The sequence below is a fragment of the Oryza brachyantha genome, chromosome 8, assembly GCF_000231095.2.
Source record: "Oryza brachyantha chromosome 8, ObraRS2, whole genome shotgun sequence".
NCBI classification, from domain to species: domain Eukaryota; kingdom Viridiplantae; phylum Streptophyta; class Magnoliopsida; order Poales; family Poaceae; genus Oryza; species Oryza brachyantha.
In genome coordinates this window covers 17,286,400-17,308,664 of record NC_023170.2, presented here as the reverse complement: position 1 = coordinate 17,308,664, position 22,265 = coordinate 17,286,400, and the positions used below count along the sequence as shown (strand labels likewise).

Sequence of the window (22,265 nt, the reverse complement as noted above, 5' to 3'; positions counted from 1 at the left end):
ATGTTATAAATAAGTGAGTGATATTTGTTATAAATCCGATGATTATAGTATATTATAAATAATTGTGGCATCTCATGACATATATTGTTTAGTAGAAAATAAGATTATAGCTATCATATTTTTCATTATCACAACTAGATAGTTATTTGTGTTACTCTTGCTAATAATCACTCATGTACTGTTTTACGAGTTATTCATGCTAAATTATATTTCATAATTGATCACTTTGTATTTAAAAATAATACCTTAAGCATTATTCTTCTATAATATATTATCAAACATATTATAATACCGTAGCATTAGCACGGACACAATACCAGTGTTACTATGTTATAAAAAGAAAACAATCCTTATCTTATTTATTTTCTTCTCTTTCTTTTTTCTAACTTTATACTGTACAGACGGTCGATCAACTTAGATCAACTAGCTATCAACTTGTCCTATCTAGATGCATACATGAACTCTTTTCTGCATGCATATATACTTTTGACAATATGACTTTGTTGGTAAGACTGCCACCTCGTCTCCGCCGCCGTGGCGTCTCCATCGCCGGTGAGCTCCACCCCGCCATTGCCGGGCCGGCGACGTCGACGGTCGAATCAGAAGACGGCCAGCCGAACAGTATCTATCTAGCTATCAACTTGTCCCAGATGCATACACATGAGTTTTTTTCTTTGTAGCCGAACTGAATTGAAGAAGAAGAAGGTTATATATATAAGAGCTTAAGGTGTTGATGTTGTTTCTAATGAAGAGAACGTGGGCGGAGATATGACGTATATATAGTGAAGTCTCTCAGCAACGCCGGTGCCGACCCGTTTCTTTTTATTTAACTAGCACGGTGACACTAGTATAGTGCACGACTAGTCATTATAAATTATATGATCTCTTATCTAGATAATAATTACTTCTAAATTATAATAATTTTAAATTTTTTAATCTAAGATTTCAATTTTTCTAAACTATATTTACACATGGACTCTTTTTATTATTTTATTATTTTTAATTTTATTTCTAATCTGGTTCTTTTTGACCGGAATTTTAGATGTTTCCCAATTGTATTTATAGATGAACTCTTCACTCAATATCAATTATTTTAAATTTTTGAATCCGAGATTTATTTACACATGGACTCTTGTTTATTATTTATCTCTATTTTTAATTTTAAAATTGTATCTCTTAATTTTTCTATTTTAACCAAAATTTTAGATCTTTCCAAATTGTATTTATAGATGGACTCTTCCCTCAATATCAATTATTTTAAAACTTTTTAAAAAATTGTATTTATAGTTGCACTTTTATAGATTTTTCTAAAGTGTATTTACACATAGACTCTTTTATTTATATATAATATTTGGATTTTTCTAAACTTGATTACCCATAGAGTCTTTTTTATTATTTTTCTTTATTTTTAATTGACCTTTTCTTTCCTTGTCCTATTCCAAACAACATTGTTTTTTTTCTATTTTCCTCGTCGGAGTCCAAATCCAACGTCAATTCATGGAGGTCGATCGATGCATCTTCTATTTTTATCTTTTCCGATCGATGCGTGCATGCGCCGAGTGATCAACTATTTTTTTTATCTTTTCCTTGTCCGGTTGATCTTTTCTATATTTTTTCTTTTTTTATTAATCTCCGAATTTCTACCCTAAGAGACAACGTGGATATTTATTTTCCATATATATATATATATATATATATATATATATATATATATATATATATATATATATATATATAAAAGATTCCTGGACAGCCAAGTCTCTCTACCTTTGTGTTACTAGGTTATAAAAAAGAGAATAATACTTATGTTATTTATTTTCTTCTCTTTCCCTTTTTACCTCTGTACTGTACACAGTCGATCAACTCAGACACGTACGTGCATATATACATATACGCAATTTCAGAGTACAATTTAATCTCTCCTAGTTTTATCTTGTAAGAGATAAATTAAGTTAATTAGCAACATGTTTGGATCTATTATGCTGCGCGCGCTTTAATCTTATCGCTATGTTCAAATCTAAGGAATATGACATACTATGTATTTCCTTTTGTTTTATCTTTTCGAGGAAAGCTGGTACATCCATATTTTACAAGCAGTTAAAAAACTGGATATGTTACATGTCAATGTTAATTTTTTTAGATAATGGATTAGATTAAACCCGACCTCCACACCTTGTAGTGTGTGCAGCCAAACAAGTCACAAGTACAAAAGACTATCCCAATACATGGGGAATAGATAACAAAGTTTATCAGACCTGTAAAGAAGAGCAAAAGGCCCAGCTTCAATTCTTCTCCAAGACTCTTTTTTTCCGGGGCACAACAACTAGCTTGTACTGCGTTGGCATCGTCTTTCTTCCTTAAGAAGCGAAAACCAAAGCCTTGCCCAATAAATTTCTTTGAATATTACCTGCAAGAATGCAAGAAAGATATATGATTGGAACCGTTAAAAACAACGTCATTCCAACTGAGCCATAAGGCCCAACAAATTGCAGCAATGCCAACCCAAATTTGTTTTTTAAGTCTAGGTTCAACACCGTTCAACCAATTTCCAAACATATGAGTTATGTTGCGGGGTTGTCTAATTCCGAACGTGAAAAAAACATGAATTCAAATGTATCTACCCATGATACAATCAAAGAAAAGGTGTTGTATGGATTCTTTTGAATTACAAAAGCTACAACACTACCTTTCCATTTTCTCTTGGCTAGATTATCTTTTGGTAGTATTACCCCTTATTTAAGATACCACAAGAAGACCTTAATTTTCAATGGAATTCTTAGTTTCCAAATTAAAGACTTCCTAGGTATAACTCCACTGCACATAAGCAATTTATACATAGAATTTACAGTCAATGTTGTGATCTTGTCAGCGTACGTCAGCAATAACAAGTTATCTTAATTAGACTTATCGGCTATATAATCTCTGCTAGTACGTACGTAGCAATTACTCACTGCTTGCAGGCACCGCTGTAATTAACAATGATAATATAGTTGCATGCATATATATGAAATTATGATATATTTTGCACCCATATTTCGGCCGGCTAGCTAGCTAGCTATGTCGGTACATGAATGCTATGCGTGTTCGATTCAATTCTTTCTCTCAACATGTAGGGAATCACAACACGATTTGGCACAGAAACTTGACATGTAGATGAGGGTGACACGTGTACGGTGCACAACGGACAAAGTTGGGATCGATCACGAATTTTTGAAATTGCCGTGTGGATAATTAATTTGTTTTCCATGAGCCGTACGTCTCGTTTCAAAGACTGCCTAATTTGTTTTGACAAAATTAGCTCCATCTTAGTTAAGTTTTTCTTTTATCGGACTGGCTTTCAAAGGTTGCCCATCGATCAGAGCTTAGCATGCATGTAGAATATGGCCTACTGTTAATTAATTATATGCTTGATTACAACAGTCATTTGGTGATAATAATTAAGTTGATACCAACATGCATGGCATTCATTCCAACGACGAAAAAAAATCTGACCTGGGTTTTTGTTTTCGATGGTTTCTTATTTGTTTTCCTTTTTCTCATGCACATCTCAGTACTGCTACAGAACAGGTAATTAAACAGTACGGTTCATAAGCCTCCATTAGTAACAGATTAATTTGATGTCGGCACTAACAAAGCGACACTGATGATCGAGGAGGGAGAGGGGCATCGATCGGTGTCAGATTTGAGAAACAACGCGTACGTAACAATTTACACGAGTGGGTCACCAGTGGAGCAAGTCACAGAAGTTCATTACTTAGATTACAAATCACAAATATAATCATAAGAGTGTCGTAGAAGACGGAATACGGGTACCGGACAGATGAGGTACCGTCAAACCATTAGTCAAAATACGGATGATTAAAGAAATATACGGATTTTATATGTTCACTTTAGTGCATATGTTTTTTTTATGTTAATGGCTATAGCTGATAGAGATTATACAATTTTAACCAGCTATATTTGTATTTTTTCTATAGGTATATCATAAAAACATCATTATTTGCTTAAAGAATACAAATAATGATGGATTAAAACAACTTGGCTTGTCCATGGAAACGAGCACAACCATGCTACAAGGCTAAAATAGTTTAATAAACACACTTTAAGATTAATTAAACCGATTAGACCAAATATAACCAATTAATCGTGTCATTTGGTCGTATATTTATACTAAAATTTACCGGTACTATGACTCGGTGATACGGTTGGAAATAGTTACCGTTTCCATATAGATGACTGACTAAACGGTTGATGCGGCCGACTTTCACGGCACTATTCCTAGCACGACCACCCATGATCCCCATTGAATCTGCAATACTACCATTCATTGTCATGGTCACTGCATCTACAGTTAAAGTGTGCATGTAGACATGTCCACGATCGACCAATTGCATTCCCTGAAATATTTCAGTGATATATATATATATATATATATATGTTATGCATGGTACATATAACTAAATATACATATGTACTTGTTGTTTATTTCACCTTGAGGCCGGGAGACACCTGCATCAAGTTGTATGCTAGCTATAGCTCTCAGTCAATTTAAACTGTACACATGCCACTGTGAACTGAGTCTGAGATATGGTGATCACCAATAATTGTCCAAATATACATTGTCATATAGTATATCAGAGATCAAGCGGTATGCATGACTTATGCAGAGATTGCTGCCATGAAAAACGACACATCAACAGACTGCCATGCTCTCCTAACATGTTTCCACGAGCTCATTAAGTGATACCTCTCTTCTGGCTAGCTAGCTAGCTCGAATTTAATTTTAGATACATATGAATCCAATAGTCGTCGCAGTAATTACTCTACCCATTCCAAAATTAACTTCTTTTATAACTAATAACGTAAAGTCAAACATTTTTAATTTTAACTATTAATAATAAGAAAATAAAAAAGATCTAACCGCAATGCTATTAGATTCATCATTAAACAAACTATCGTAACATGTAACATGTAAATACTTTTATTTAAAATAACATGTTTTATAAACATTATCGATCGAAATAACATTTCAAATAACACAACAGGATATTCTAAATATAGTTATATTTTAGAACGAATCGAATGTAGTTGCTAGCTAGCAGTCAGTGTACAAGGAATTGATCACTGCATGGGCTGACATTTATTCTGTTCATGGTGGAGTGGACCGAAACGATGAATCAACCATCGATCGATTAGTAGAGATCGAGCTAGCTAGCTAGTTGCATGTCGCTGTTGACCACCATGAATTTGTTCATATTTTATACACCATAATGTACAATGCACACGGACACACATTATGTTTTCAAGGATGGCATGTAATATGGACGGCGACGACTTACCTGGATATATACACACTCTCTCCCCTAAAGTCTAATGTGTAGAAATATCTATATATATGTTTCTGGTCTCACCTAATAAAAAATACAGACACCGTTAAATTTCATATAAATGATACACCTACGTATAAAGTCTATGCTTTCTGCTAGGTAATAGTAGAAACATAAATGGAGGTAGAGAATAACTATACAGTAGTTATAGGCTTGCTGGATATATAACAGACATGAATCGATCGAAATCTTGCTACTACGTACAAAAACAGGTGAGAGACTACGGCTTTGCTTTAATTATCACAGGCTAGCTAGGAAGCATGCAAGTAACCGTTCAAACTATGCGGCAACTGCATAAATGCCAGGCGACACGTATGTCGTAAGGATGTACGTACATCTCGGACCTGCATAACTGTACACATTAGTAGTAGCACTGTTAATTAAGAGCATCTAATTAATTTGCTATACTGTTTATAGTGTTGTCGTTATTATAAGAAGAAGAAAAAAAATAATAACAGTATGGGTTTGTATAGAACACACTCAACCCAGCCCTTCCGTGTAGGTAAGAGTCAGGAAAACATGTACAGACAGAACTGACTTACTGTAGTCTGACAAAGAGATCGATGATCCATTATATTTATCTAGAATACTGAATACATTCATGTTATATGTGTATGTAGTTAATTAGTCCATTGTACTAGTATTAGTCAATACATGCATGCATGCATGTGGTATGATATAAATCTAGGTGTGTATAGTTGTATAAACATGCAAAAAATACAAGTCAAAGTGTAGTGGCGTATGTAGCAACATGTGTTGCAGTCCATGTTTATGCGTGTGCAGATATGCATGTGGCGGGGAAAGATGGTATGCAGCTGCGTGCGTGTAGCCTGGAGAAGGCAAAGCTAGCAGCTAATATTGCTTTCGTCCCACCGAGACTTTGTGATCATCTTTTGCAATTCTCAGACAAATTAGTGATCGATAGAGAGAAAAAAAAAACCGTGGTGCGCTAACTAATTAATATTCTTGATTATATTTGTCGGCTCTAATAAAATACAAATTTATTAGATGTTTTTAAGATAAATTTAATATTAGAAATAAAATTATTTCTAAGACGAAGAGATCGAGTAGCTAGCTAGTTGCTCACATGTACATGTATGTAAGTACATCTGGCAGCTAGCTTGGTACGTAGCGGCTGAGCGGCAGGCAGGCAGAGAGAAAATCTATGCAGCCTCGAATTAATTGAAACCGTTTGCGCGAGGTAGGTGGTAGCTAGCTTACTGTAATCTGATCCCATCTAGTGTATGCGCATGAGTACTTTTCCGGGATCGGATCTCCGTTTCATCGTTAGTCTTATTAAAAAAACATAATTATGTTAAGTACTTGATTATGATTTGTTTTTAGACTAAGAATTTTAAACATAAATTATTAGTTTATATATTAGTATAGAATTTTTAAACAATACAACTATCAAATATAAATTTAAAAGTCAACGGTGTCAAATAAAAAGAACCAGGGAGCATATATTTTCGGACACTACACATGCATACGCGTACATGTAGAGTTAGAGCTACAGCTTGTACACGACGCCCTGCATACGCACACATGTACATGCTGTGCACAGCTAGCTAGCCTGCCTTGTGTTAGCTGTTGCATGCATCGGCTGATCTCATGCACTGTCTGGATCGATGTGCACACCAACCTCTAGCTAGAGAAAGAAGAAGATACATATCCTATCTCTCTCTATATATATGTATGTGATTGAATCACTTTGTCATTTTCTTTTCTCGCACTGTGTAAAGTTGAATTTAGTTTTGTATGTTTCTGAAATGATAGATATACGTACATGTGTTTTCTGTTTTAATTAATTTTTTTTGCTAACTTTTAGGTGTTCCTATGTATACTTCTTTATTTTATTTTTGGCCAGGCCGGTGGAATGATGCCGATCGTTTTTATAATTATTAGCGGCAAGGGAATCTATAGGGGCCGGATACAGTATATAGAGGCAAGTTGCATTAGCGCGTTGACCCTACATTAGCGTTTTCGACCTTTAATGTGTGTATGGGCAAACAATGAAACGAGCAGCAGCAGGCCGTCTCAATCGCGCACTACTTGATTATTACGGGCCATGTTCTTTTGATCGATCGATGAAAGATGAAATATTAATCATGTGCGGAATAATCATGTGGAAAAGAATACATCCCAGATCTTGCTATCTATCTCATAGAAATCTAACAAGATAGCTAGCATGGTCGACCACTCCAATGGCAGCAGTTTAGTTTCTTGATAGAACGCGTCATCGATAAAGGAAAGTTGATATGTTTACAACGCAAGTGCATGTGCTGGGCGGTTTCCATTCCCTTCGAGAAAGGAATGAACCTGGGTATGGCTGAAGGATAGTGAACGAATTTTTTTCATTTTTTAAACATTTTTAATAAATAATTTTATTACTAAACCTTGGGAGAAAAATATTTTCACCGAATGAATCTTTTGGCCACGGCACCAACATTGGCGTGGTAAAATAACAATATTTTCCCTTGAGATTTAGTAATAATTTTTTTTATTAAAAAGGTTTTAAAAATAAAAAAAATCATACTGAACACACTGAACAGTGACTCTCCTGAACTGCACCAAAAACGAACTGATCTCGATCAGGATTGAGATAGGAGAAGAAATGTTTCAGTTTCTTATTGTTGCTGCAAAAATTATTAAATATATTTAAGAAGCAGCAATTAAGTTGACAGAAGCCAACCTTAACTAAATACGGGTTAGTAATTAATTAGTACCCATGAATACAATATGCGTGCATACTTACTTGACGTATCTACTTTCCTAATTTTGTCCCACAAAGGTTCAAAATGCAGCTATCTACATACGTACATATAATCAAAATTAATGTAGATCACGTCATCATCTGGAGGCGAAGCTAGCTAGATGTAGTACATGCCATCACGAAAGGGGAATTAATTAATTAATCTAGCAGTACTAACAAGAACCTAGCTAGAACTCCGAATTAAGTGGAAATGCAGCTAGCTAGCTAGCTAGCTTCTCGATCAACACATCTTAAATTCAATCATGATCATTCTGAATAATCAAGATTGATCATAAGTTATGTACGACTATAGACTATTAGTTAGCTAGGTGCAGCGTGCTAATTAATAGGCAGTCAATATGGATCAATTAAGTTAATGGTTGGCATGCATGCATCCAATGGAAGAGACAAATTAGGAGAGGATGATTACAAATCGAACTTGTGCAAGAACTATTTATACACATGCATCATGCATACATGTACTACATGCATGCGTGGCAGTAGGAGAAGAATCTCATGAAGCAATCCCCGAATATCCCACAGATTAATTATGAGATATATATCCTCTATCAAGCTAGTTACTACTACTATTCTAGCTCAGTATTTCATCCTGCATGCATTAACTCGATCGATCAGCTTCTACACACAGATTTAAAAAACCATAGTACTAGTATTAATTAAGTTTTCTAATTGAGGAAATTAATTATTTAAGGACAGAGATATATGAATAGACTGAAGAGCTACATCTGATATGATATAGATATACTAGAACTAATATATATATATATATATAGGGTTCCTTCATCAAAATTCAGAAGCCAGAAGGCCAAACCATGCACGATCGATCGAGCTTATGATAAGTGATAAGCCTCGATTTAAATGGTGGCTACGACTGTCTGCGAAAATCGACTATCGTAACGGCCGTACGTACTAAGACGTACATGTGTACATTGAATCATTAGATTTTGGTGGGGTAAGGAAATTAAGGATCAAGAAATTAGGCGAGGTTTCACGGTTGACAATTAGCAGGACAGCTGGCTAATTAAGCTGTAGCTGCATGCATGCGTTCCCGCCAGGGCGCCTAAACACGGACACACGTGCAGATCATGTTCCAGTCGTAGCAAGCAAGCAGCTAAGTTCTATAGCGCAGTGGGTCGTTCCTGCAAGGTAGGAGAAGACGATATGGTCGACACGTAACCTTCCTTATATTGTAACGTCAGATCGATGGAGGTGGAATGAAACGGAGATGGGTAGTGTTACTCGCTTGCTTTATTTTCGATTGAGTTTAAGTTGATGTCTGTGTTTAATTTTAGATTTATAGAGATGCACGTACATATAAGGTGAAAATGTAACAATTACAGGTACCTAATTTTATTCTTATTCGTTTCGTTTACTGCATATATGTAACTATTGGTATCTATAATTTTAATTTTAGGTTGTACAACTTATATATAAATTTGTTAAATGCTATAAATGTAACATACCAAATATATCATAGAAGTTTAAATTAATAAAAAAAATCACTATCACAAAATATTTGAGGGAGTATTCTCTCTTTTTTTTTCATAGAAGTAAATTTTCTTTTTTTCACGTACATATAAGCCTTAAATTATAATTTTTTTTATGTTCCCAGCCCCCGACCACCCCTAGATCTGCTCTTATCTTTAACACTTAAAACCACATACCACATTAGCCGATCGTTCTAGCTTATGGTTACTGGTGTGAAAGACTAACTTATATTAATATATATATGTAACGGTTGTCAATCTGTTACCGATAAGTAATTGGTAAACCTTTCAAAATATAATTAACTTATAAAATACTATAAAATATATATACATAGTGACCACCTGTAAATAGAATATATGTACCGTTGGGCGCGCGGGCAGCACGATGCCGGCCGCGACTGATGGTGATCGATGGCGGCGGCCGGAGATGCATGGAATTTCAACCACCTACGTACGGCGACGACGACCCATGGACTTATTAACCACTGCCACTGTACATGCTTTGACCGCTGTAATTATATTTTAATCTTTTTTTTCACGGCAGAGTTTTGTATATTAATTTTACTAGTAGGTTGGCTAATTAGGTAGCTAGTTGCGGCCGCCCATGGTTGCATGCGATGTGATATTTGCACCTTTGTTTAATAATTAGTTAGCTTTCTAATCGCTATGTAAGCTAACTTAATTTGCTGTTGTCAGCTGCTGGTGAGACGCTGCAGGTTTCGCTTCCAGGCGGGGAGCACTACAGCACAGCTCTATACTCGATACTGTCGATTTTTTTTATTACACGCTTAACTATTTTTCTCATTTAAAATTTAAGCTATAATTAAAATACATCTATAAAATAAAATAATAATATATAAGTTTTGAAATAAGACGAATATTAAAAAATATATATAATATTAATGATGCTATTTTTTATTAAAATACGGAGGGAGTATCACGAGTATATCTGTATATCTTGGCCAGTTTTGCATTATGCATATTTACTACTGTAGGTGCATCATGCATGTACCTACTAAGTATAACATACACATGCAGTCGTATATACGTATCCAAAACAACATTTCATTTGTGTCAAGAAGAAACGATATAATTAAATATATAGGCGTAGTACCTCTTGTCTTTCTTTCTTTTATTCTTTAGAGGAACAAACGATACGAGTATATACACACTCCTAAGCAAAACTCGATCAGAAAGTTCCCAACGGGCCGGCCCGTTCATCTCATAGGCTTAATTAACTCTCCTGGGCCACGTTGATTATTTCTAAAATAAACTAATCAGCATCATTTAATTGAGAACGGAGGGTCGTATATTTATATTTAATAAGGAGGAATGGGTCAGTAAATGGAAGCCAATAATCTTAATTTCTCTGAACATGCATGGAGGCTGTAGTGTTCGTGGATACTATATATGGATGTATATATCCTTCCTTGCTTGACGTGATCTCCTTTCCTAATTTAGTCCTGCAAGCTGCAAATCAAGCAGCATTACGAAATACATGCCAGTGCGAAAAGGGAAGTGTACATGTACCTAAGTTGGACTCGCGTGCAGCATTACTCATCCACTGGTGATTTTATTTTATTTTATTTCTTAATTTTTTATTTTTTAATTTTAAAGCTAAAATTTCTAAAAAAAAACTTAACTTCAAACATGAAACATTTGACCACGCCAATCTCATGGGTAGTACAGCCGAATACTGTTACGTCAGCTGCTTATGGCATAACAGTGTTATTGGACCATGTTAGAGGGGTGGCGTAAAAAAATATTAACATTTGAAAACAAGTTTTTGGATGGTTTAGTTTTAAAATTAATAAATAATAAGTTCAAAAATAATAAAAAAAATTCTCCGCTTGTCGATCAGCACCTCTGAACCAAGCTTGCAAATTCCATTCCTGAGACCATTTCGATATTGCTTTTGTAATAGAACGTATGAACCGATACTCGTATATACACTGCTACGGGGTTTAACTCAACTGTATAAACATATTTCTATACAACTTTTCATCAAAATATCATATGCACTTATATTCAGAGAAAACCCTACCGTGCACTTTGGAACAGTTTCACAATCTCCCACTGGTAAGTACTATCGTGGCACATTTAACTTAGTAATGGTATGCTGACGTAATATTTACGTGGCATTTCTATCAAAAAATTAATAAAAACCATGGCCCCGAATGTTTTTTTTAATTATTTTTCTTACTCGGTTGTTCTGGGGCATCACACCAAACTAGCGTCAAATCCACTTAGGGAGACAAATGAGTCAGTTTTAATGATTGAGAGAGACTGTATATCTGATTCTGCAAATAATTGAGTGAGAATTAGGGGAGAATGTGAGATCAAGCTGTTTTTAGTTGAGGGAGGAAACACGAACTTCTTTCCATTCCTAGCCCACATGTACAAACTGGGCCATAATTTCGGCCCATAAACATGAGGTCCACGCCATCCTCTCGTTTCCTCCAAAGCAGCAGCACGCCGCCGCCGCCGCCGGGCTCACCGTCGCCGGCCGGCCGGCCGGCCAACAATCGCATCGCACACATCACATAGACGCCGCAGAGCACACCTGCGGCGGCGCTACCTCCGCTGGAACCTGAGATGGCTGATGAGGAGGCAGAAGAGCGCGGCGAAGACGGCGGCGGCCGCCAGGTGGAGCAGCGCCATGAGCGGGAGGTGGCCGTCGCGGAGGCCCAGGAAGCCCTCCAGGTACTCCCCCACCGTCACGTCCGCCTGCCCCGGCACGCGGACGACCTCCCCCCGATCCCCCAGCTGCGAGAACGTCAGCCCGTACACCGTCCACGCCGCCGGGTCCGCCCAGTACATCCACCTCCACCACGCCGGTATCATCTGCATCCACCATTATTACTTTCACACCATACATACTATCTAGGTGATTGCTTAAACCTTTTATATACGAATTACTAGTGATCTAAAAACCAATGTCGAAAAATAAGATACAGTGAAAAAACCCTTAAAATAAACTTTAAATTTAAATTAAAGTTGAAATTCAAAATTTGGCTTATAAGTATTAAGCCGAAAAGTAGCTACCTCCTTTAAGATCATGAAGCCTGAGAAGATGTTCCATAAGATGAAGATGAAGAAGGACAGAGCTGCAGCTATCTCAACATTGGGTGCCATCGCCACTGTTACCATGGAAAAGACCGTGTAGTACAGGAAGCTTAGCAACATGAAGAGGGTGAACCAAAAGAACTTTGTAGCTGTGAGTTGGAACCCGATCATGGGGTAGACTATTGACGAGTAGATGGCCACTTGGGCAAGCACGTAAGGGATTTCAATTGCTATCTGCATATGGTACAGTCATATATATCTTCAGGTTACATCACCACATGCTAGGTTCCTCCTACATATATACATTTAGATTAATTTGGTTACCTGAGCAACGGCATAAGCTGTGGTAGAGTACATGCTAGATGCAGTTTCTCTGTATAAGATCGCTCTCTCCATTGCCACTATTGGCTGAAGCATACAGGAATTCACGTAACCCAGAAACAGCGCTGACCCATATGCAACTCCTAGTATGTTGAGTATGTCCTGCTCCTTGTTGCTGTTGCATTGTACCACAATTAAAATGCAAGTTAATTAAGATCGACCTCACTGGAACATCATAAATATTCACTTGCACTACGTCTGTTTTGAAGCAAGCTTGCTTACATTGTCGAGCCAATTTTCCAGAACACAAAGCCAAATATTATTGAAATGCAGAAGGTATTTATAATGCGGACTAAATTGTGTTCTGGGTTTTTCCAGTATGAGCAATGCTGCTTCCATAAGCAAGCCAAACATTGCTCTTTGAAGTTTGGCCAGTATCCAGGAGGGAAGTGTATATCCTCTTTGTTTAGTTCTGGTTTGCTCAGTTCATCAACTAGTAGCATGTTTTCCCTGCAAAAAGTGCAGAGCAAGATCATCATGCTCTTCTTTCTCTGCAATTTTAAACCTATAAACAGTAATTAGTCCAGGCTTCCATGGCTGAGCAGCTATGTTCAGCTTACTTGTATAGTGAAGAGTCACGATAGATCCGTGCATAGTCTAGCCCAATCCTGTATTCAGTAGCTTGAGAACTAATGTCTAGTACCCATGCTGCTGGATTCTGCCCCTCACGTATTCTTGGAACTCCAGGAATGGCCTGCAGGAAGATTAATCCATTTTCATTTTTGTTCTCCATCTTAGTAACATATTGAAATGTAGTTTCTCATTACCTCAAAATAATTTATCATGTTGCTACATAGTGGACCTAGTGGACCACTGTAGATGAGCTGACCTCCTCTTTTCATGAGTAGAAGCTGGAAGAAATCAAATCAAAGTTGACATTTGATTCAAGTACTATGAACTAACTCTCTATCAATTTTCTGTTCACTCTGTTCCACATATACTTCATTTCTTTGGGGTTACAGCCAATCAGTCTAAGGCATGCACATTGACAAGGGGCGCCATCCGAGTATGGCGAGAAATGAAGTCTTTCAATGTTCGGGATGGAGGGAATATTCATGGATTTCTCTCTTTTTATGAACCATGGCTTTCAATGTTTACCAACAATTTAGATAGAAGGGATAATTGGTCCCTACTTTTATGGAAAGCACAAGGTTCACAAGAAGGGCGTGCAAGTATGAGTAGTAACCACATCATCCGTGCAAGTATGAGTAGTAGCCACATCATCAGAGACTTGATACACACAAGAAAAGGCAACAGCCACTATCAGCTATCAGTCAAAACTTTTTTTTTTCAAGATGATGTTGAATTCATGCCTACTTTGTCATTTTCCAAATGGCCATTACACTACACATTTTAGTTTCATTCAACGGTTAAATTAAGCTGGGACTGCACATATAAAATAAAAACCTTGGTTATAGAGATTCATTGTGTAAGTGTCTTTATCTTTGTCTATTGTGTATTCTCAGTTTTCTAAAATCAATATACATACCTCATCAAAAGATTCAAATATCTCGATACTTGGCTGATGTATTGTGCAGACAACAGTACGTCCAGTGTTTACTGTCCTTCTTACTGTTCTCATGACAATTGCTGCAGCACGAGCGTCCAGGCCAGTTGTTGGCTCATCCATAAATATTATGGAGGGGCCAGCCAGAAGCTCAACTGCTATTGTAAGTCTTTTCCGTTGCTCTGCCGATAAGCCAGTCGCCCCAGGCAAACCCACCATTGCGTTCATCAAGCCAGTTAGCTCAACTAGATCCATTACTTCTTTTATGAACATCTGAAATTTGTGTCAAGTTCAAAATGAGATATCATGATATATAGGGGGTGATTGTTTGGCTTTTGGCATATTTGCAAACAAAAAATAATTTATAAATAAAACTGTTATATTCATGTTCTTAGCGATCTAAAGCTAAGTTTGAAAAATAAACTATGATAAAAAAATACATAATCAAGTCCAAATTTAAGATTGAAAATTCAAATTTTGGCTTGTAAGCATAAGTGAAAATACGAGTCTGAGATATTACAACAATATAATATAGCTATGTTTGATCCAATGGTGACAGATACACTTACAGCTCTTTCACAACTTTTAACATGTGAAGGGAGGCGAAGCCATGCTGCATATTGCAGTGACTCATAGATAGTGAGATTAGGAGAGTGAATGTCAGTCTGCTCACAATAACCTGACACACGTGTGAACGTCTTCTGCTTCTTTGGGTAACCAGATATTTTAACCGTTCCTTCAATATATCCTCCGGTTTTTCTTCCAGCTAGAACATCAAGCAATGTTGTCTTCCCTGCACCAGTAATTCCCATTAGTGCTGTTAGCACTCCTGGCCTAAAAGCACCACTGACATCACGTAACAGCTGAAGCCTCTTCTCATGTATTCCATATTTTTTCATCTCCTGGTACAAAGCATACACACTTGTTTTAGTAAGTAAACATGAAGGGGGTGCCAGTTTGGCTTTTTCATACATCATACTTGCAAATAAAAAAATAATTTATAAATAAAACTTTTATATACTTGTTTTTAATGATCTAAAAACAAATGCTGAAAAAAAGTTCGATAAAAAAACTCTAAACTTAATGTTGAAAATTCAAATTTTGGCTTATAAGCATAAGCAGAAATGAAAAGGATGAGACTGGAAATAATCGATAACTTTCAATATGATCTGATAAGTTTGAGTATTAATCGTCTTACCTTTGGCATGTCAACAAAATAATTGATATGGCTAAATGCAAGGGAGAGGGGCTGAAATGGGAACTTGACTTGATTAGTTGACACTTTGCTGTCTCCACTGGTCTTATTGTTGTAGTCCATTTGCACCTTTTTAGAGTTGATGATGCTAACTTTTTGTTTATATGGAGCTGCAAAAGAGTGAAGAAATAACAATATTTTTAAAGCTCCATTTCAATAGTTTTCAAGAAAATGATTTTATACATACGATTCAGGAACTCCAAAGCAAATATGGTGAGTATGTTGAAGACCACAGAGAATCCAAATAAAACGCTGAGGCATATCCAATACCATTGCCACTCTATGAAAAGCCCCCTGATCTTTAGGATAGCTTCTCCAATGGTATTAGCATTTTCATAGTGAAATTCCTGTTAGCATTACATATCATTGTAACTTAATCAAGCCAAGTTTCTGATTATTGCATTTGTATACTATGGTAAGGCATAACGAAAGGACTGTGCACCTTGCCCCATCTTTTGTCCAGGAACTCATTCAAGGATATAGCATTCTGAGCATATGTGAATGGAGAGGCCCAGTGTCCCCAGCGTAGCCATGTTTGGAGTTTATCTAATGTATTGCATCAAGTTGGTTAGAATCATGTGCTTGTATAAGCCTACTATACCTCTCATCCATAAAAAAATGTACATTGACAATTTTTTTTCATATTCTCCATGACTTATCAAGTTAAATAGTCTAACCTATTGATATGACATAACCTCCAAGAATGTAGATTGAAATCAGTACGGTAATCCCTAACATGTTTGATAGCACTTGTGTTCTTCCTATGGATGCAAGTAGGCGATAGAGGCCCATTGACATTTGATGCATGGAAAAAACTACCATGAGCTGTTGAAAGAACCTGAGACAATAAAAATGAATTTCCTTTATTAGTTCTACCTTTTTTTGGTTTATGAGCTTAGATTATAATTAAGTGACTGAGAAAGTGGTTTTGTACCTAATAGGGGAAGGTGCATAACCAATGGCATAGTAAGTTAAGCAGGACCAAAGACTTGTCTCTACAAGTGATAATGGGAGATTAATGAGATAAATTGATGAAAGAAGTGCCCATCCTGGCAATGCTAGTAGCTCCCTTTGCTTGTAGAATGTAGGCATTCTCCTTATTGTCATTCCTAGTTCAGTCATGCCATTGAAATTTGGCACTACAATAGCAAGGAAGAGAGCTCCCATGTACTTGTTGGCACCCTTTATTGAATTATGGTTTTCTTCGGTTCGGAGGAAAAGTGTTGATGTCACAAAAGCAAGAATGATGATCTGTATAGCCTTGAACATGTGGAGTGGATAATTTCTCTTTACCAGTAGCAATTCTCTTGAGAAGCATGCATGGAAAATTGACCATACAGATACATGTTTGCTTGTTTTTATGATCTTGTTGCTCTCTTGCTTCTGGAGGTTCCCTTCTCGAATTTGAGGAAGAAATGAAGTGTGGAAGGATTCAACAAATTTCTCAATTGCATGATATTGGTACTCACTTTCATTACCAACCCAATATTGTTTTTGATCCATGTTGGAGGTCACCTGGTCAGTTCAAATATACTTTTTAAAACATGTGGTTAACCATGAAATGATTAATATAATTCTATGAGTTTTTTAACATCCTTAAAAAAATATCTCAAGTTATCATATTTTTTAATGTAAAAGTTTAGTACCTTAAAGTGCAGTGTACCTTAAGGTGTTAGAATTTTGCACTAAAATTTTTGGTATCTTAGGATACTTCTAAAGGACAGTAAAAACAATATCCAGAGTAACTGAGAGCAGAAAATTCTATCAAAAGACTTAAAAAAATGCTGGTTATTTACCTCTTGAAGGAAGTCTGCTATGTTCTTTCTGCTGGGGCATTTGAATCCTATGCCCCCAAAGAAATCAGTAACATTTTCCCTAGGACCATGGTAAACAATTTGCCCCTCACATAGAAGGATTACATCATCAAATAATTCAAATGTTTCAGGAGGTGGTTGCAGCAAGGAAATAACCATTGTAAGCTCCAGTGAGCGGGTCATTTGTTGGAGAAACTTCATGATGTCAAATGTTGTAGAGCTATCTAAACCAGTTGATATATCATCCATAAAGAAGCATTTTGAGAAACTAACTAACATCTCTCCTGCATTGTGAAAACATTTCATTATATCAATAATTTTTTAGAGCTAGAAATATGTCGATGAGACGATTGTTCTTTGAAGTTTACTGAGTTAAATCTACCTTGTTGGAATTATCTTACGCAGTGAGACAGACCTTGCTAGAAAATATAATAGGAAGGCCAAACATATATCTCCGCGGAGGAAACAAATAGTTATTATTATTCTAGGATATACTTGAGCATTGGTCATTTGGTCATTAGATAATTTTAGCTCTATTACTCAAGCTTGAATATACTAGTTTACCAATTCTCCTATCTCTGCAATATGAGGACATATAGTGGTTTATGTTGCATAAATTTCCAAAAGAAGAAGAGGACTAGGCAGCCACACTATCATATTCACATATGAGAAACACTTTGATGCTCTTTACTAATAATATTATAATACCAATATAATAAATCTAGACCATTAGTTTATAGGGGCATATCAATACTTTATTAACTTAGTGATTAGTGGTTAATTTTGGTATTTAGGATTTTATCAATTCTTCATAAAAAGTTTTTATACATTCATATCAGATCGTATCTCTTCCTAGCACATACTTGACAATACATCCTTTCACAGGGGGAAATGTACGATTTTTAACTCTACTTCTTTTTTTTTTGGTGGGGGGGGGCATTATGCCTCTCCATTTTTCTACTATCATAAAATGAGGTGGCACTAGAAATAAATCTGAACTCTCCGATAAAATTAGATCAATGGTTCAGATTTATTTCTACTACCAGTAGAGAGCACCATAGTGGGGCTCATTCACATACACATGTCAATAGGGACCAATAGAAATTGAATGTTACTATGGTACCATAAATCCAAATTGATTATTAGAGGTGGGGGTATATTACCAATTGTTGCTCTCTTTTTCTGCCCACCCGATATTCCTCTTCTCAAATCGTCTCCTATTATGGTATCAGCACATTCGGACAGACCAAGTATCTGCTTGCAAAAAACCAACATTCAAAGTTTGTTTCTCTTGAAGCAAGCACTAAACGAAATAAAAAGGTCACAAGTTACCTTGATAATATAATTTGCTGCAAGGTCAGTTTTGTCTCTAAATGTGGTGGCCTGTAAAACATTTTCCAAATAACTAAGTACATCAAACAACAAATCGAATGGGTTTAAACTTAGACGATTATACAAATAGAAGTTAGCACTACCTTGGTAAACAATTGAATATACCGTTCAGCTTTGTCATTAGCATTTTGCTGCCGTATTGCTTCTCCCAGCATCTCTACAGTAATCAACTTAAATAATCATTATGATTTATTGTGTACTTGGAATAGTTGCATGAAAGACAATTTGTGGTGTCCTGAAGTCCTTTGGTAAGAATCAAGTTACATCAATGAAGCAATGTGTGCACTGTTATGAACATATATATGTGTTTATTTCAGTAAAATGGTGCTATAATACCAAATGCATTGTTGGTTCCAAACAACTGTGAAGAAAAGTTAATTGTCTCCCTCACAGTCATCTCTGCATGATGAAGATCATTCTGGCTAACATATGCACAAAGGCAATGTGGCGTTGAGGAACCCAATTCTTCTCCATTGTACATCACCTTCCCTTTGAGCTGCATTGTGAAATATTGCATAAAGAAACTCTTGGTCAGTCAATGCTAGAGTTCATGATTGACATTCATTTGGTGCTTCACTTACTAAAGATGCTTAATTACCTTCAAGGAAGGATCTAATTTTCCTGCCAGTGCTCTTAGGAAGGTTGTTTTCCCTGAACCAGGTGCTCCTAGAACAAGTGTCATCCTGATTACAAATATATATATATATATTTTTTAGTCACACAGTGAAATACAAGTGTATTTTTGGTCAAACATATGGTGAATTTTGCCATTGCAATACTTGGGTTGATTTGTTGATGTACTAAAATTCATGTTGTGAAAAGAATGAAAGCTTGATGCTCTGCAGTAACCATGGATACCTTGATGATCGTATAGTCCCACTTGCACCATCTATGATTTTCATGTGTCCCTTACTTTTGGTACACACTGGTAAGATTGCTGCTACGTCCTGCATCATTGGATCGATAGAACACTTTATTTAGCTAGATTAGATGTTTTTTAAGGTAATTCTGCATTAGAAAACGAGTCATTGAATCGTATTTTAAAAAAGGTGGCATTGTAACTACTTGTTAGTGCATATTGAATATAGAAGCATATTAAAATTGTACTATAACACGCTGCTCACAGAAAATAGACTTAAGACCATGATAAATATAATGGTAAAGATTAATCGATTAAATCTGATGGAAGGTTCTCTCTAGCTAACACCAGAGTACTTTATCTATACTTTTGAGTAATAAACAGATATATGCATGAATTAACATATGATATAATTCAGAAAATAATATTAATAACATGTTGATAATTTTCTTTAAGAAAATACCGTTGCAAAGTACGGACAATATACTAGTTTACACTCCCTTGTCTCAATCAATCACAATAATTTATCGTTTTATTTTATATTTTCTCTTAATATTCATATTCAAGTCTTAGAAGTCTTTATAGTACTCCCTCTAAAAGTAATTATATGTCGTTTGATTAGGACAATAAAATTAGGAAGGGAACAGGTCAAATTATTTGTTTGAAATGACAAATAAAATTATATTCCCTCTGTTTGCTCCATGTTATAAGATTTTTTAACTTTATCTAGATTCATATGTGTGCTTAACTTTACATATACGTTGATACGTAGATAAATCTCTACAAACTTAAAAAATCTAATAACATGAAACGGTTCCGTAATAGCTCGGAACGGAGCAGCGATGGAGTACGTACCTGGGCCGCATTGACGGCGGTATTGAGCAACGTTGGTAGAGCACGGTGGGCGGCGGCGCGGACGTCCGCCACCACGCTCACCTCCTCGAACCTCACCTCCACCTTCCCGCTTCCCATCCCCAACCTACATATCCATCGTGCTATATATATATAAATCTTGTATATGTAGATATATATAGCCACTTTATTTAATTTGCGATTTTACATGGAGAAAATTGAATCAATCTAGCTACCTTGATGTACACTTATTCGAAAGAAAGAAATAAGAAGGTTTTTTACCATTTTTAAAAAAGTACCCAAGGTATTAGTATAAAAAATATGGTATCTTGAGATATATTGTACCTTGAGATACCAAAAATTTATACTAAAATTCTTAATACCAAAGACGGTAAAAAAGATAAGGAATATGGATCTTTCTATAGCTGTGGTTACTACACCTCAATACGAGCATCAGAGCATAGTTTTAGTATAAAAAATGTGGTATCTTGAGGTATATTGTACCTTGAGGTACTAAAAATTTATACTAAATTCTTAATACCAAAGACGGTAAAAAAGATAAGAAATATGGATCTTTCTATAGCTGTGGTTACTACATCTCAATACAAGCATCAGAGCATGCTTGTATCCAGTGGTAGAAAATTAGATTAGATAGTGAGAGCTAGAGATGTTTACATTTCCCTGTTGTCCCTAAGCAGCTGCAAGAAGGCTTGGTTATCTTCATGAGTGAGTACCGGAGCTTCCTCTTCCCCAGTATCCATGGCCACTACACCAAACAAGATCTACTATACCTCTCTTTGCACACAGAAAATATGGGATGGAGTTGTAGCTAGGTTATATATATACACATGGTTGCTCCGGGAGGCATGCAGCAAGAACCCCACGTGACTACTCTCACGAAGCAATCAAGTAATTTGACTATTTGAGGCGTAATTAAAGCGCGCCTAAGCAGTGGCGTAACCAACAAGAGCGACTATAAGAGCGACTAATAGTGTTTTTTGGACACGTCGACTCTACGTGGACTGTCATTTTCGTTGCACTGTTCTTTTTTTCGTAATTACTAGCAAGACAACTATATATAAAAATCTAGCTGAAATGATTCTTACGAATCAAACTTCAAAATTTAAAGTCGCTTTGTGTTGTAATACGAAGGATAAACAACTAAGCTAGGGCATTCTGAAATGCACAAGTTTTTTTTTTTTTTGCTGATTACACCGAGGCTTAGGGTAAGTGTGTGCCATGCAGGAGACCTGTCACATTTTGCAAATTGCAAGGCAAAATATAATTTGTGTAAGGTTTTTTTTATTTCTGGACAGGATACATAGCTGTACAATATTAACTCCTCGATGGAAACTGGGAGAAAGAGAAGTTGGGCGTTGAGGCTGGGACATTGGAGAAGTCAGTGCCCACACTGCCTAACATTAAAAATAGTTATGGTCTTAGTACTTAAATGATGCTATGACAATGATACATGTTAAGTTACATGTATCAG

At 36.1% G+C, this 22,265-nt stretch overlaps 1 protein-coding gene across 1 annotated transcript; it reads right to left on the bottom strand.

The window, feature by feature from the left end:
- Positions 1 to 12,213: 12,213 nt before the first annotated feature.
- On the bottom strand, positions 12,214 to 21,557 carry LOC102720173 (ABC transporter G family member 45-like). Its single transcript, XM_015840568.2, has 22 exons — positions 21,449 to 21,557; positions 20,777 to 20,900; positions 19,921 to 20,009; positions 19,661 to 19,745; positions 19,399 to 19,558; positions 19,146 to 19,219; positions 19,003 to 19,053; positions 18,834 to 18,924; positions 17,653 to 17,954; positions 16,791 to 17,371; positions 16,534 to 16,694; positions 16,299 to 16,402; positions 16,044 to 16,203; positions 15,800 to 15,966; positions 15,171 to 15,503; positions 14,584 to 14,874; positions 13,862 to 13,945; positions 13,655 to 13,788; positions 13,317 to 13,544; positions 13,038 to 13,209; positions 12,693 to 12,947; positions 12,214 to 12,491 (listed from the first exon to the last, which is right to left on the bottom strand). The coding sequence occupies exons 1-22, from the start codon at positions 21,532 to 21,534 to the stop codon at positions 12,222 to 12,224; spliced, it is 4,002 nt and encodes a 1,333-aa protein (XP_015696054.1). The 5' UTR covers positions 21,535 to 21,557; the 3' UTR covers positions 12,214 to 12,221.
- Between the last annotated feature and the right edge of the window lie 708 nt (positions 21,558 to 22,265).